The sequence below is a fragment of the Zootoca vivipara genome, chromosome 1 (assembly GCF_963506605.1).
Source record: "Zootoca vivipara chromosome 1, rZooViv1.1, whole genome shotgun sequence".
NCBI lineage: Eukaryota > Metazoa > Chordata > Lepidosauria > Squamata > Lacertidae > Zootoca > Zootoca vivipara.
This window is the reverse complement of record NC_083276.1, coordinates 69719983-69737059: the sequence shown is the minus strand read 5'-3', so window position 1 is coordinate 69737059 and position 17077 is coordinate 69719983. Positions and strand designations below refer to the sequence as shown.

At 42.3% G+C, this 17077-nt stretch overlaps 1 protein-coding gene across 2 annotated transcripts; it reads left to right on the top strand.

Moving 5' to 3' along the window:
* Window positions 1-980: 980 nt before the first annotated feature.
* On the top strand, window positions 981-10801 carry LOC118087326 (vitamin D 25-hydroxylase). Of its 2 annotated transcripts, XM_035119871.2 has the most exons (5): window positions 981-1287; window positions 5290-5431; window positions 7505-8137; window positions 9019-9348; window positions 10153-10801. In XM_035119871.2, exons 1-5 carry the CDS (start codon window positions 1060-1062, stop codon window positions 10329-10331), a joined length of 1512 nt encoding a protein of 503 aa, XP_034975762.1. In that variant the 5' UTR covers window positions 981-1059; the 3' UTR covers window positions 10332-10801. The 2 variants fall into 2 exon arrangements, with proteins under 2 accessions (XP_034975762.1, XP_060131883.1); XM_060275900.1 differs by lacking the exon at window positions 981-1287 and having other exon boundaries at window positions 5299-5431; window positions 7941-8137.
* Window positions 10802-17077: the final 6276 nt, after the last annotated feature.

Below are 17077 nucleotides of genomic sequence, written 5' to 3'. Positions count from 1 at the left end.
GTGGGGTATAAATATATTATTATTATTATTATTATTATTATTATTATTATTATTATTAGTCAACCTAAGGAGATGCTTGTTGACAGGAAGAGCAGTTGTACAATGGAAGGGCTCTCTCTATGTCCAGATGCTGGACAGCCTTCTGTTGGCCACAGGAAGCTGCAGGGGATTGCTCAAAATCAGGCAAAGGAACCTTCATTGATCTTAGGATCCAAGCCAATGATTTTTGTTGGGGTCTGTTCACACATTCTTTTGTTTATGATCAAGCATACAGTAAACTGAAGTAGTACATTTATAGGTGAAACAGCCCTTTTCATACCAACTGGTCTTGGTGCGGATTCTACCACAAGGAAGTAGCAACCGTGTTGTGGCATCAAGTACACACACACTGCAAACTGCAAGAACAAGGAGTTTCAGGTTTGACAACTGGAAATGCTACAAAAATGTTTTTTCAAAAAAAGAGCGTAGAAATGAGTTGTTCTTTTAACCTTTGCTCTGAGGATGGGGCAGCCGGTGGAAAGAGCTTAGCGCTTAAAGGACGAGCTTTTGCCGGGAATTGTCAGGATTTCAGAAACGGGGAAATCCCTTATCCCTGCTTGTTTCCGAATGCCACCCCTGCTGCTGCCCCTGACCTGAATTTGCTATCGTGTGAGCCTTCCCCGCCCCATTCAAATCAGTTTGCAGCAGTTGCTGCCTGTTATGCAAGGAAGAGCCGCTGCTTATGATGAAGCAAGCTTGTGTGGGGAGATAAACGCGACTCTTTACGGGGTGGGGAAGCTGCGGCGGGAAACGGAGGCGATCCCACTCGCGATCTGTCCCCAGGCGCAACTCCAGAACAAGCGCGGGGCGAGAAGAGGGGCCGGGGGGGGGGGAAAGAACGCGAGGCGGCACGGAGGCTCCACCAATCAGCCTCGGCTTCGCCTGACGAGCGCCGCCGGCGTCCTATAAGAAGACGCGGCAAGCGGGCCGAGGGATGTTGTTTTTGCGTGTTTGGAGAAAGAAGAGAAAGGGAGCGCGAGAGGAGAGCCGGCGGTTGGCTGGGGCCGGCAGGAGCGGGAAATGTGGTCCGGGGTCCCGGGAGTGGGCTCGGCCGCTGCGGCGGCTGTGGGCGCCGGCGTCCTCCTGCTGCTGTTGCTGCCGCTGGTGGTGAGGCAGCTGCTGAAGCAGAGGCGGCCGGTGGGCTTCCCACCCGGCCCGGCGGGGCTGCCTCTCATCGGCAACATCCACTCGCTGGCCTCGGAGCAGCCGCACGTCTACATGAAGAGGCAGAGCCAGCTCTACGGGCAGGTACTGCAGCCCCGGGGGCGGGCGGGGGGGGGGGTCCCGAGGAGAAGGTGTCCCTGGGGAGACCAAGCGCCTCGGCCCTTGCCACTTCCAAGACCCCTCCCTTAAGTTGTAAGACGAGGCTTTTCCGATTCATGTCAATAACTTCAAGCCCGGATCTGAACTCTTTCCACATCTTCACTTTCAGATCCGGGTTCAAGTTTCGCTACCTCTCTGCCCAAGACTGTGCTTTCCTGCCCCTGCAAGACAACCATATCAATGTCTAGAGTTGGAAGGGGCATGTAATCCCATGGCTGAGACCTTGAGGGTCATCTAGTCCAACCCCCTGCAACGCAGGGATCTCAGCCCCAGCGCCATCCCATTTGAAACCATACCGGACCCTGCTTAGCTGTGCTAATGTACTACGGTAGTTGTTTTATTGCTAGAAGTTGTTGAGCCCCATTCAGTTAAATGAGCTTCCTCTCGGCAGGAGAATGCAGTTCTCCACTCACGTAACCTAGGAGTAAATCCTATTAAACCTAAAGCTTATTTCTGAGTACTGTAGATGTGTACAGGATTTCACTGTTAGCCTAGTGGCCAACTTGCAAGAGCTGTTGAAGGCAGACCTCAGTTAGGAAAGCACTTTACAAATAAAATAATTATATAAGACTCACCTTGTAAGTGAGGAAGTCATAAAGGCTTTGTTACATTGACCAGCTTTTATGTGAGGAAGGTTTAGGAGGCTATTCTAAGCTTAGTTACTTGGGATTAAGTGTCACGACACTGAAATCAACGGGAATTTATTTTAAAGTCATTTTACATTTGGGCTGTTGTATATTTGAACTGCAGTAGCAGGATGTGATTGATTTGCCATTTTGTATTGAGTCTTGTGTTTGGCACAAAATTCTTAAAATATATAAAGTTTGTAGTACAATCATGAGACTTGGTTGCATCATAGTTATTATTAAATACCATTTTGTAAAGGTGTGCACCCACTTTTTACAGAAAGCTGCCTAACTTGTCAACCAAGCATACCAGTGCAGTATGTTGCTAATACTGTCTGTTCATACAGCTCCAAGTTCAACATTTTAAAAAAACAAACTTGCTTTACATAAACCCTGTGAACCCTTGTTAAAGCGGGCTGCACTTTGTGTCTCAACTCTGCTAGATATTTAAGACGCCAGAGGAATATGTGTTTTTATTTTACATGTTGGACTATAGTACCAAACTAACTTCACCTCAAAACTGCTTTGGTTTGAGATGTGAATTAGAGGGCTTTCTTATTTAAATTTCTAAGAGAATGTGGTAACTTTTAAAAAACTGTTATAGAACAGGAGAAGGAAGTCATCAGTAAAATAAACATGTCTTCCCTTCGTGGGACCCAGGTGGCACTGTGGGTTAAACCACTGCGCCTAGGGTTTAATGATCAGAAGGTCGGCGGTTCGAATCCCTGTGACGGGGTGAGCTCCCGTTGCTCGGTCCCAGCTCCTGCCAACCTAGCAGTTCGAAAGCACGTCAAAATGCAAGTAGATAAATAGGAACCGCTACAGCGGGAAGGTAAATGGCGTTTCCATGTGCTGCTCTGGTTTGCCAGAAGCGGCTTTGTCATGCTGGCCACATGACCTGGAAGCTATACGCCGGCTCCCTCGGGCAATAATGCGAGATGAGCGCGCAACCCCAGAGTCGGTCACGACTGGACCTAATGGTCAGGGGTCGCTTTACCTTTACCTTTTACCCTTCGTGGGGTAACACTGGACTTGGGGCACTCTCAATTTAAGCCTCATCCTGCATGCCATCCAGATTATTAAGTACATCACCAACATACACCATGAAGCTGCAGCCAATGAGGACTCTTAACATTTATTCCTGATGTTCGGGGACTTAAGCCTGTCTGCCTTTCATATTTATCGAGCGGAGCACCAGCACAGCCACAACTCAAGAGTTAAATATACGTACAAGAAATGGCAAAGTTGTCACTGCTGCATAGTGATGACATGCTGGTCTGCATTATAATACAGAATGGCATCCAACACTGCTGCTCCATTAATGGAACTTTCTCCTCCTTTCCCTGGCAACACCCTGCATGCCCTCAAAATCAGCTTTGGAGGGTTGGAAAACTCCACTGATGCTGCTTTGGAGACAACCAATAATCTCCCACCTTTTCGTCTTAAAAAAAAATTCTCTCCAGGACAGCTAGAAAATCTTGATAAAAAACATTTACAACAAATTAAAATGTATCAACAGCTGCTAGAAGCAAAAACTCAGTTGGAATGTTGACAGTTTACTATCCTACAGGCTCGTTGCCAATTGCTGTAAAGAAAGGACATGTTTTTAGTACTCTTTGGAAGACAGGATGTTTTCTACTGCAGGGATGCAAAGAGGACAGTCACGGTGCCTTGAGTTTCTTGTGAAAAAATATCATTATTCATAGGAACAGGAAAAGGAGTGACCACTAGGACATTTCTCCTTAAAAGTTTCCCTTTAATTGTTTGTTTGTTTAGTGATCATATCAATCCTAATGAGTCACAAATAGAAACATTTCCCTTTAGCTTATGAAAAGGAACATTTGCTGACAAAAAACTGGAGACCGAAATCAGAATTTTAAGCTTTATGCAATTTTTTATTAATTACAAAATAATGATTCCATTTGATCAGTACAGAAAATGATACTTGTATGGTATACAATTAAACCATGGTTTCCCACTATATGAATAAGCCTGCATAAGCCTTCTCCTTCAAATACTACAGAAGTAACCACAGTTCCCTGTGACATCTTAAATGTGGCTTGTCTGAACCAGCCAACTTGCCTGGTAACCTTAAGGTAAAGGGACCCCTGACCATTAGGTCCAGTAGGGACTGACTCTGGGGTTGCGACGCTCATCTCGCGTTATTGGCCGAGGGAGCCAGCTTACAGCTTCCAGGTCATGTGGCCAGCATGACAAAGCCGCTTCTGGTGAACCAGAGCAGTGCACGGAAACGCCATTTACCTTCCCGCTGTTATGCGGGAATTGCTATGCCTGGTAACCTTAAGTGAGCAGAATTTCCATGAAAGCAAGAGGTCTGGCTCACTCTTAATCTCAGGGTCGTGGGTTTGAGTCTCACACTGGGCAAAATATTCCTGCATTGCAGGGGATTGGACTAGATGACACTCGTGGTCCCTTCTTACTCTACAGATCTGTGATTCTATTATTCTAAGTCTGGCAGAGGCAGCACAGATTGCCCCACGCCTCCTACAATAGTCTACTGCGAGCAATGGAGGAAGAAGCAAGGATGAATCTGTCCCTTCTGCTTGTAGAAGTAATTTTATTAAAGTACTGTAGCTAGTATGGAAATGTGGACTAGGTACACATGCTAGTAATTTCTGGGCTTGTTTACAAAACCGTTTTAAACTCTGGTTAGTGAAAGCAAGTTTGGATAAAAATGTGGTTTCAGACCCTTGCTTGCTCACTATAGCTTAAATTGAACAACTGTTTTCTAGTTTGGATGTCTTCTAAAGATAGTGAGGCACCTGTTGCGTAATCTTAACAGTCAGAAGCATGCCTCCTGCAGAGTTTCTTTCCTCTTCTTCCCAGGGACACTTTGTTCGTGACGTGCCATACCTACTGCCACAGAAACATAATTGCCAATTTATGTTTATCTCTTGTGACAGATAATGCATTCACTTTAAGAAGGATGCGGACAATGGTCCACTGCAAAGTGAAGTAATAAGTAGGAAGCTCATGTGTCTGACAGTAAGCCTAGCCAACATGTTGGACTGGAAAGATATATTGATGTTGTATGCAGAGATGTATTTTGACATATAACCCTCTATGAATGAAGGCATACTGTGATATTGTTATGCAACTGTAATCTTTCTACATAGCCCATGTAGCATATTTGTGAGCATCGTGTGGTGTTAGAAGCATACCTGTTGTGCTGCCCATGGACTATTCAAGAACATTTCTGAAGAAAAGAAACTAGTATTTCTCTCTGTCCCTTTCTGCCCCCCCCCAAATTCTTGAAAGTGACATGTAATTTTTTTAAAAGGTATTTAGCCTTGATCTTGGAGGGATATCGACTATTGTCCTGAACGGCTATGATGCTGTAAAAGAATGCCTTGTTCAGCAGAGTGAGATTTTTGCAGACAGGCCATCTCTTCCTTTGTTCAAGAAGCTGACAAAAATGGGAGGTATGTGTTGTTGTTGTTGTTGTTGTTGTTGTTGTTTTAATAGAGGCTTATTCGTGTATTGGGTATATGCTTTTTTAAAAAAGGTGCCTGCAATTCTGTCTTCTTACTAACTTTAAAGAAACAACCCTGAGAGCATTTTTCATTTGTATGTGCTTTTTGACTTAGTCTGCAAAATTCCACAATCTCTGTTCCAAAGGGCAACGTTGGGAAATCAAACTTGAAGCTGGCTGTTGATGTGCACTGTTGGAAATGTTGTCGTTTAGCCAGGGAGAATAAGATGGCTTCATGCTGCATTTGAACTGCCTCAGCTGCCACCTTTAAGTTTTCACATTGCTACGCTGTTCATACTTAGGCAGGGTATATTTCTGATCATTCCATCCCTTGAAGCCTGCCCCCCTCAAACTCTACCTCCCTCATAGGCTCTTTCAGTAAGCAGTACAGCAAGAGTGCAGTGGAGGCAGCAACAATAACCCTCCTCCTGCAATCCCTTTCTATTACACAGTACTACTCCTGCCAATCAAATGTAGGGGGGAACAACTGGAAGAGTGAAGGGGGTGGCCTGAAGCACTTCAGTAACACCCATTCATTCGTGTGCCAAGGTGAATGCACACATAAGAAGCACTGCAACATTTTTATATTCGTGTATTTTAAGAAGGTATGTTTAATACCCAAATCTTTGAAAATCACTGCTTGTACATGTTCAGTGCTGTAGACAGTGTTAAGAGCTGAAAACATACCCTTCAAAAAGTAAAAGTGCGCAAATTACCAAGTGCTTGAAACACTTCAAGGTGATGAAAGCTCCAGAGATTGAGTTTAGTTTCTTTGGGGCATGAGAGCATTGGAGAATTAATGTGTCCTTGTAAAACCTTATTTACAATCATGGAGTTGGAAGGGACCCTGAGGATCATCTAGTCCAAACCCCTGCAATGCAGGAATATGCAGCTGTCTCTTATAGGGATCAAACTTGCAACCTTGGCGCTGTTAGCAACTGAGCTATCCAGCTAGCAGGCAACCTAGTCACTAGTCCTGCATCAAGTTCTCAAAGATCCTAACTGCACCCTAAAGGATACATAGGTTTTAGCCAACCCGATATAGATATAGATAAAGATAAAGATTTTGAAAGATTTAAAAAATTGCATGTAAATCTATTTATCTGCCATCTGTAATTTTACAGCAATTCACAGTTCCTCAAGCGTAATGTAAATTAAAAATATCTTTAAACAAGTTTTGTCACTCTAACTCAATCTGCTTTTCTAAGTCACACTGTTTCAAAAGCTGTTTACCTTGTGGGATAGGTGGGAAGGTATACTGGTTTGCTGTTAAGAAACACTCTCCTCCCACACACACACAAAAAAAAATTGGATGTACAGAAATAGTTGGTTGATCTTTATATCTTTGCCTAGCACTGCCTGTCTTGGTGCCTGCCTTCCCCCCATGCTTGACTTTTTGTCTTTGTAAATAAGCATCTATTGCATAAATCAGCAGTATACACTTTACAAGGAAACTGGCTTAGCAAAAGGCTACCTTGAAACTTCAGGGAAGTGGAAAAGGCAAATTGGCATTGAAACAACATTTTTACACATGCAGTTCCCAAAGTGCTATAAGCAGGTTGCATTTGAGTAGGTATAATGTTGCATGCACTTAAAAACATAGGACATAATTCTGAAGTCATTAACTCTAGAAAGATAACAGTAAAACTAGTGACAGGTAGGTAGCTGTGTTGGTCTGACGTAGTCGAAACAAAATAAAAAAAAAATCCTTCCAGCAGCACCTTAGAGACCAACTAAGTTTGTAATTGGTATGAACTTTTGTGTGCATGCACACTTCTTCAGATACCTGAAGAAGTGTGCATGCACACGAAAGCTCATACCAATGACAAACTTAGTTGGTCTCTAAGGTGCTGCTGGAAGGAACAGTAAAACTAATTCACTATGATGAATTGAGGATACTCTTTTTGTTTGTACGTGTGTGTAACTACAGTATGTGTGTGTAGCTACAAATCAAAGAAAGATCATATGGATGAAAGAGGAAGTAAGATCCTGGGTTAAGCATATTGACGCTCGTATATTTCAGGTTTATTGAACTCAAGTTATGGCAGAGGTTGGACAGAGCATCGCAAGCTGGCTGTAACAAGCTTTCGTATTTTTGGTTATGGTCAAAAGTCCTTCGAAAGCAAAATATCAGAAGAATCAGTCATTTTCCTTGAGGCCATTGATACCTATAAGGGCAAGCCTTTTGATCTGAAATACTTGATAACAAATGCCGTTTCAAATATTACTAACTTGATTCTTTTTGGAGAACGGTTTACATACGAAGACACTGAATTTCAGCATATGATGGACATATTTAGTGAAAACATTGAACTGGCAGCTAGTTCTTCTGCATTTTTGTACAATGCTTTTCCATGGATTGGTGCCTTGCCCTTTGGAAAGCATCAGCAACTCTTTAAAAATGCATCTGAAGTCTATACTTTTCTACTCCACCTTATTCAGCGTTTCTCGCAAAATAGGAAACCTCAGTCACCAAGACATTTTATAGATGCATATTTTGATGAGATGGACAAAAATAAAAATGACCCCGAGTCTACATTTACAACAGAAAACTTAATTTTCTCTGCTGGAGAAATTATAATTGCTGGAACAGAAACTACAACAAATGTTCTAAGATGGGCAGTGTTGTTCATGGCTCTTTATCCTAATATTCAAGGTAAGTTATGCCATATGCCATGATGTGTTTTGTCTTTTTGATTAAGAAGGTGCATTCCAAACAGGGTATTAACAGCACTTGTTAAATCTTTACCCGATCTGAATACCTTAGGTTGAAACTAGAGTTTGGTCCCACTGGAAGTTGTATCCCTTGAGCAGAGTTTGTTCATGATGTGTCTGCTAGTGGGAAAGGGGCATATTTCCCAACTTATCCTTCCCTGTTACTGACTCCATGCTGTTCTAGAGGGCTCCGCAAGACTCCAGAGTAGATTTTAGCGGGGAAAGTAGGGGAAGGAAACTGACAAAAAAAAGTGCTGCATCATCTAGCTAGCTAGCTAGCTGTATTGGAGTACAGTCGTACCTTGGAAGTCGAATGGAATCCATTCCAGAAATCCATTCCATTTCCAAAATGTTCGAAAACCAAAGCCAATCAGAAGCCACGGGAGACCCGTCGGACGTTCGGGTTCCAAAAGAACATTAAAAAACCGGAACAATCACCTTAGGGTTTGTGATGTTCAATAGCCAAAATGTCCGAGTTCCAGGGCATTCAGGATCCAAGGTACGACTGTATTTGGTTCAAAGGTCACATCTGACACCATAAAGTATTCCTATACCACTTCAACAGTCATGATTTCCCTGATTTCCCCCCAAAGAATCCTGGGAATTGCAGTTACCCTTCACAGACCTACAGTTCACAGCACCCTTAACAAACTACAATTTCCAGGATTCTCCATGACTAGTGGATGTGGCTAATGTACACAAAATCGGAGGGGCTACAAATATATTTAAAGGTTTCATAGTTAAATGTACTGTAGAATGAACATGTCTACTTATTTTTGCCAGACCTTTACTTAATAAACTCAAAGCTTTTTCTCCCAACAGGGCAAGTTCATAAAGAAATTGATTTAATTATTGGGCCGAACAGAACACCTTGCCTAGAAGAAAAGTGTAAAATGCCATACACTGAGGCAGTACTACATGAAATTTTAAGATTCTGTAACGTAGCTCCACTAGGTATTTTCCATGCAACTTCCAAGGATACAGTTGTACGTGGCTATTCTATCCCTCAAGGCACTACAGTCATCACAAATCTCTACTCTGTACACTTTGATGAAAAGTACTGGAGTAACCCTGAAATGTTTTGTCCTGAGAGGTTTTTGGACAGCTCTGGACAATTTGTCAAGAAAGAAGCATTTATTCCATTTTCACTAGGTAAGTGTATATACTTAACCAAAAATCTAGAAGCAACAAATTTGTTACTAGAGGCAAAATGGTTAGCATGCTCTATCTACCAACCAAATATTCCAAAGACACTGACTTCATAGACTAATTCATTTTAAATTTCAGTTGTTAATCATCAACTAAACCAACTATTTTAATACAAAGGTTGTCATGAAACCAAGGCAGCGAAATCGTGAGCTCAGGCTTAGCAGTGTCATAACAGTTCTTGTCTGATTACTGTACATGAAACAACCCACTTTCAGTTTAGAAAGATTTTTTAAAAATGGTATAAGCTAGTGGAATCTTGGCAACAGCAGCCTTATCAGGCTCTAAAGATTTCACTATCCTGCTTATCTGAGGGGGAAATAACATGTGGATCTTGCACTGTGCTGGTAGGACAGTGTGTTCTTAACAGGAAAGAGCTGCTCTCTGGAATGTTTGGACATCAGCCATTAGTTTTCTCATACTTGGGCCTATATGTAGTTTATGCAAAACTGGTTTATGAAAATCATATGTTCAAAAAAATTAAATGCCATCAGGCTTTTAACAGATTGGTAGTAAAGTAACTTGGGAACCATGTTTTTCCAAATTGTCCCTCTTTCATTGCCTTAGGTTTAGAATGGTGCCTAAACCTTTAACAGCATGGATTAATTAATGGCTTACCAGAATAGGATTTGATTTTTAAGAGATACAGTACTTTTTTATCATAATGGCACCTGTGCTTTTGATAAACAACAAAAAAACCTCCAGCTATTTTCTTTTAAAATACTATTTTCCTTCCTTTTTTTCCTTCAGGGCGAAGGCACTGTTTAGGCGAACAGTTGGCCAGAATGGAAATGTTTTTATTTTTCACCTCATTACTTCAACAATTTCATCTGCATTTTCCTAGTGGTTGGACTCCCAACCTTAAGCCAAAGTTAGGCATGACTCTGCAACCTTATCCATACCTTATTTGTGCAGAGAGGCGCTACTGAAGACACACCTAGTGCCAACAGTTCAAAGTGCGAGGCTTTGGGGCCAGAGGCATGGGAATATAACGAGAAGAAATGCTTTTGTTCCACGCTTTCCTCACTCAAATGCCCAAATCGTTCCCTGTGTTGTTGTATTTTTAATGCCTGTTGTCCATCTTAAAAATCCTTCAATGATGTATAAGGACATTGAGAGAGTTTTTGAGGGCAAGTGATGGAGAATGAGTAGAAGGTGCTCCACCGTATTCTAATGTGTGGTGAATGGGATAAGAATATAAGAATGGCCTGTGGAGACAGTAGCCATTGACAGCCGCCTCCTCCATGAATTTGTCAATCCTCTTTTGAAGCCATCCAAGTTGATGGCCATCACTGCCTCCGGAGGGAGCAAGTTCCATAGTTTGACTATTCTGTCTTAAATCTTCCAACAGTTACCTTCATTGGGTGTCCACAAGTTCTAGTGTTATGAGAGAGAGAGAGAGAGAGAGAGAGAGAGAGAGAGAGAGAGAGAGAGAGAGAGAGAGAGAGAGAAACTATGATTTTCCCTCTGGGTAGCAGTTATAGCCTAGCAAAAACTTTTCTGTACCTCAAGCTCACCCTATTTTATTTTTTTAAAGGCTTTCAAGCCACTTTTTCACTCCACCATCTCATTAGTACTTGCCCTCCAACTTGTACAGAAAGCTACACAACAGTCTTCCATAGCAGAGAGTGTCCCATGAGTCTGGGGTTCTCGTTGGCTCAAAGATGCATGTACGCAAAACCTATGAAAATGCAACCTGTGTGAGGCACTCCATTCTGAAGCGCTGGCAAAAGCCTTAAGGCGACTTTGCCTAAGCTACCTAGTGGCTCCTAGAGCACTGATGCGTTACATAATGTAAGTCTCTAGCTATAAGCTGGGTAATTTCTGATTCAGGTATCCTTTCAGCAATTCCTTTAGTGCTGAATCAGTTGCGTCACTTTTTATTTAAAACACACTGGTTTAGCAATGAAGGGTGGAGTTTAATTACACTACTGGTATGCAGGGGACCTGAACCCTTCCTGAAGGCTGCCTTTTAGTAGCAGACACAGGATAGAAGGGAAGGACACACACCAAAGCAACAGAATGTGAGACGAGGAAGTGGAGATTCACATGCCCTTTTAAAGTATAACCCATCTTAACAGGTGAACATCCATTTAGTAAACATGCAGGTAACTAGTTTGGCCCTGAATGAACCACTGCCCATCTGCTACACTTTGATTTGTATTTCACCCTCCAATTGTTGTTGTTGTTTAGTCGTTTAGTCGTGTCCGACTCTTCGTGACCCCATGGACCAGAGCACGCCAGGCACTCCTGTCTTGCACCGCCTCCCGCAGTTTGGTCAAACTCATGTTCGTAGCTTCGAGAACACTGTCCAACCATCTCGTCCTCTGTCGTCCCCTTCTCCTAGTGCCCTCAATCTTTCCCAACATCAGGGTCTTTTCCAGGGAGTCTTCTCTTCTCATGAGGTGGCCAAAGTATTGGAGCCTCAGCTTCAGGATCTGTCCTTCCAGTGAGCACTCAGGGCTGAATATCCTTCAGAATGGATAGGTTTGATTTTCTTGCAGTCCATGGGACTCTCAAGAGTCTCCTCCAGCACCATAATTCAAAAGCATCACCCTCCAATATAGGGCAAATAATGCTTCCTCTGCCTTTCATGGCTGTTGAAAAGATTACGGAGGCAATAGTGTTGTATTATATAAGTGCCTTAATTGAGAGCGGGTGTGGTGTTGTCATGGCTGAGAGAGTAAACTAACAGGAAGCTTGTTCCTACACCCATTAAGAAAATAATGCTGACCTACTTTCGTAGTTGTACTGTTTATTAAGATATACGTGAGTTGCTTTGAGTGCTCTTGTGCTATACAGATGGTGTTGGTACAGCCTAAAACAATGCCTTTTGAACTATTATATCAAGTTGTCAACGCTTATAATAGGATTCTTTCCTCTTCTTTTTTAAAAACTTGTAAACATTTTGCAGGTCCAATTTACTTAAGGGTGTCTTGCCGCATGCATGCTTATTCAGCCACTTGGATCTGCAGAACTTGCACTTCTGCAAATGCCACATGAGGTCCTTTCCTCAGTTGTGGGGAGCTGATCAGTTAGTGTGGTGGCACCTGTGTTTTTAGAGGCCTGCTGAAAGCTTTATGTTTTGGCAAAACAACACAGCAATTCAATTATTATTATTCAATTACCTTTGTTTTTATATGGCTTTTTTTACATATTTTATCTCTAAATGATGGTTTTGTGGCATTTTAAAAAAATTATATTGTGGATTTTAACTGTGAGTTACCTACAATTTTATTGTACACAGCTTATACCTCCTTAAGTGTGTGGTTTTCTTTTAGGTTTTTTAAATAAATATTTATTTGTAGATTGGCCTGGTCATTAGTCAGTATGGAAACTTTTTGCTTTGCTTATTATATTTGTTATTTTAAGCAGCTAGCTAGCACAGACACATGATTAATTTTATTTTATTTTAAAGAAAGTCACTTGCAGCCTGCAGAGCCTCCAAGGAGAGGGAAACGGAGAGAGATTCCACTGTTAAACAGAGTACATGTTCATACTTAACCCCACCCCACCCTACACCCCTTCACTGAGAAGAGAAAGAACAGAAACATTTTTATGTATACATCTCTATTAATCTGCAAAATGTCCTTGCTTCCGCAAAAGCCTCCAGGTCTAGTTCATTCAGAACAATAACTATTAAACATATCTGAAGGATGCCATATGTCCAACTTAACAGCTTCTTGGAAGGCAGCCATAGCAGAGAGAGGGCACAAGAACTTGGAATGTTCTTTCCTACACTATTTCCTCCAAAACACAAAATGAAAGCTTTTGATTATGTTCATTGTGACAGGTAAAGGTTAAGTCCAGTCCTGGACGACTCTGGGGTTGAGGCGCTCATCTCACTTTATTGGTCCAGTGAGGCGGCGTACAGCTTCCAGGTCATGTGGCCAGCATGACTAAGCCGCTTCAGGCGAACCAGAGCAGCGCACGGAAACGCCGTTTACCTTCCCGCTGTAGCGGTACCTATTTATCTACTTGCACTTTGATGTGCTTTCGAACTGCTAGGTTGGCAGGAGCTGGAACCGAACAATGGGAGCTCACCCCATCACGGGGATTTGAACCACCGACCTTCTGATCAGCAAGCCCTAGGCTCTGTGGTTTAATCCACAGCGCCACCCACGTCCCTCATTGTGACAGTAGGGATTTGAAAAAACCAGGCTCCTGTCCTGGATAAACAAGCACCCTTTACAAAAAGGTGAAATGGACTGGGGGCTAGGTTGAGCTGCTCAGCTACCTAAGTACTGAGGAAACAACCAATGAGTCAATTAATTCCTATGAAGAATCTGGTGGCAAAAGGTGAGAACCAAGGAGGGCATTATGCTACCCTTTTCCTTGCTATTTCCCCTTGTTTTGTAAGCAGAATTTCAGAAGCAGTGGCTCTGAAACAGACTCTGCTACAGAAGAAACATTTTGGCTAGCTTCCATGCAATAGCTTTACCGTGCCAGCACTTTTCCCTGAGCAAGTTGGACCCATTAAAATAATGGATCACATTAATAGAACAAACATTAATGTTCAGATAACTATTCTCATGACCAATGCAAAGAGCCTCTCCGATATAACCGCGCGCCCCCTTCACACACTCGACACGATCATTTATGAAAGGTAATGGAAAGCAAGTCACCATGTTCACAATTTCGCATGTTGCTATAAATAAAGTTAAATGTTTATCCCCACATGACTCAGTAAGGACAATATATAATAGCTGACTACTGGCTTTCTACCAGAAAGAAATGTTGACTCCTTAAAGTAGGACTAAAGCATTGACTGTGTGTATATTACACAAATAACTCTTCATTGCATCCAAGAGATGTCACCCTCCCCATCTGTCCCCCCACTTGCCGTGCCATGTACAATAATTGCGGTTAAAAATGCACCTACAATAATGACATTTAAAAAGAAAGGTCTTCTTACATTATTATTACCTGGTGGGCCAAGCTATTCAAAAGTCAAATAGAATGCTTCACACAGTGGTGGGGTTTTTAAGCAGAGGTTTTTAAGCAGGGCCAATTGGGTGGTGTGTGTGTGTGGACAGTCATTTGGCTCAGGACCTCAAGCTCGAAGAAGGGCTCAAATTTAGACACTTCTTAATTTTTTGGCATTTGATAAGCTTTACAACTTACAACTTCAGACCAAAATGTGACACACTCAGCTAGAAAAGCGGACTTTTTTGTTTTTGTTTGTTAAATTAAAAATAAAATTGAATTGTGTCTCACTGTGTTTTGGTGCCTTGTTTTGTTCATTGGTATTGTCAGCCTGAGAGGTCATATTTTCTGCATTGGCAGCTGGTAGGACCAGCACGGGTGGTGCTGTGGGTTAAACCACAGAGCCTAGGGCTTGCCGATCAGAAGGTTGGCGGTTCGAATCCCCGCGACGGGGTGAGCTCCCGTTGCTCGGTCCCAGCTCCTGCTAACCTAGCAGTTCACACGTCAAAGTGCAAGTAGATAAATAGGTATCGCTACAGTGGGAAGGTAAACAGCATTTTTGTGTGCTGCTCTGGTTCACCAGAAGCAGCTTTGTCATGCTGGCCACATGACCTGGCTGGAAGCTGTACGCCGGCTCCCTCGGCCAATAACGCGGGATGAGTGCCGCAACCCCAGAGTCTGTCACGACTGGACCTAATGGTTAGGGGTCCCTTTACCTTTACCTTTAGGACAAGATGACCTTTGACGCCCCTATGATTCTGTGTCCTCTCCCCACCCCGAGAAGAATTATAAAGAACATAGCAATTGTGCCACCAACAGGGATGCATAGTGAGATTTCACACTGAATTGCTTATGCTCAAAGTGGTTTTCCTGTGCAAGCTTTTTTCACTTCAGCAAGATGGATTATGCCTCTGCAGTACTTTGGTGTGAGTCATGCTAGTAATTTACCTACCCTGTACCTAACAATGAGTCATAAGAGAGCAAGGTAATTTTTATTTCATACTATCAATATTTCAGATCAGCAACCTATTCAAACTGGAGTAAAGAAGATTTACAAACAAACGGAAAGGCATTAACAGAATCTGCAGAACTGTAAGGTGGCTACAAAAAGTGACAGTGGCCATCCATATAAGAAACGGCAATGAAAACTGGGAAAACCATTGGTGTCAGTATTTTTCCCAAGCAAGAACAGAGTTTTGATTTCAGCCCCACCTCCAGTAACTAGTCCAGCTTCTCTTGGTTGGCATTGATTACCAACGATACATATAGAATCATAGAATTGTAGAGTTGGAAGGGACCGTGAGGGTCATCTAGTTCAACCCCCTGCAATGCAGGAATCTTTAACCCAACGTGGGGCTCAAAAACTCAACCCTGAGATTAAGAGTCTCATGCTCTGCCGACTGAGCTGTCCCCCAAGATGTTATTTTCACCAAAAGAACTGAAGTCTGAACATGAGTGTCATTTTTCTCTTTCATAGCCCAATTTTCCTCCTGACTGACATCAAGTAATCAAAGGGTTTTGAGAAACCAGGCTCTAGCATTATGACATTACTGCAAGATCTTAGAGTATGAAAAAAGCAGATCCTACTTGGCAATACGTAATCTTGAATATTAATAATAATAATAAATAAGAAGTTTTTATGCCGCCCATCTGACTGGCTTCCAACAAATTAAAACACTCTGTGGCATCAAACATGAAAAACTTCCCTCAACAGGGCTGCCTTCATATGTTTTCTAAAAGTCAGGTGGTAGTTTATTTCCTTGACATCTTATGGGAGGGCGTTCCACAGGGTGAAAAGGCTCTTTCTAACGTCCTTTATAACACAACTTCTGGTGAAACCAAAAGCTTCCCCTGGATTTCTACAGTGGAACTGCAAGTGTTCTTAGGAGTATTACCAGGCGGTACTCTTGGTACCTTGAGCCACTGAAGAATGGCCAGAGAAGCAGGGCCTTTTCAATGGTAGCACTCTTGTGGTATTTCCTGCCCCGAAAAGCTCACTGAGATCCTTTCCTGCTAGCCTTCAGGAGACTGATGAAAACAAAGTTTGTATATTAAATATAGAACGCTGAATGATTTGGATGCTCTTTTTACTGGTTTTGTATTTCAGCTTTTCCTGTTCATCTTTATTTTTCTTCTTTAGCTGGGTTTTCTTATTTAGATGGCTATGCTAAGTGGCCTTTTATAGCTTCGATTATTATTATTATTATTAGAATTTCTATACCGCCCTTCATCCGAAGATCGCAGGGCAGTTTACAATATAAACATACAAAAATGCAAATCAAAATAACAAACAAAAATTATGTAAGAGATAAGAGAGGAAATAAATCAATACTTCGAAATAATTGAGCAGGTATTCAGAACAGGATGTGTGAAAAAAGAATGGGAAGTTTTTTTTGGGGGGGGGGACATATTGGAGTGCTACGCATGTAAATTAAAAGAGCAAGCGTTGTGTGTTTCCATTTCCTTGATTATCCCTTAAATAGCCATCTATGTGCACATCATCACTTTTCTTTTAAGTTCAGAGCAATCTGGGGAAACTTGGTTGATCGCTCGATGGACGAAGTTCTGTTTCCTTCAAACTGAAGCACGTGCTTCTCCAGCCCACAAAATAAAAGACAAAGCAGCCTGGTGATTCTAGTTTGAGATTTTGGTACAATCCACACGGATTCATCAACTGCAAGACATACCTTGGGATCCACCTTGTTTTTTTATGATAATGAAGCAAAGTAAATGTTCTTCCTGATCTCAT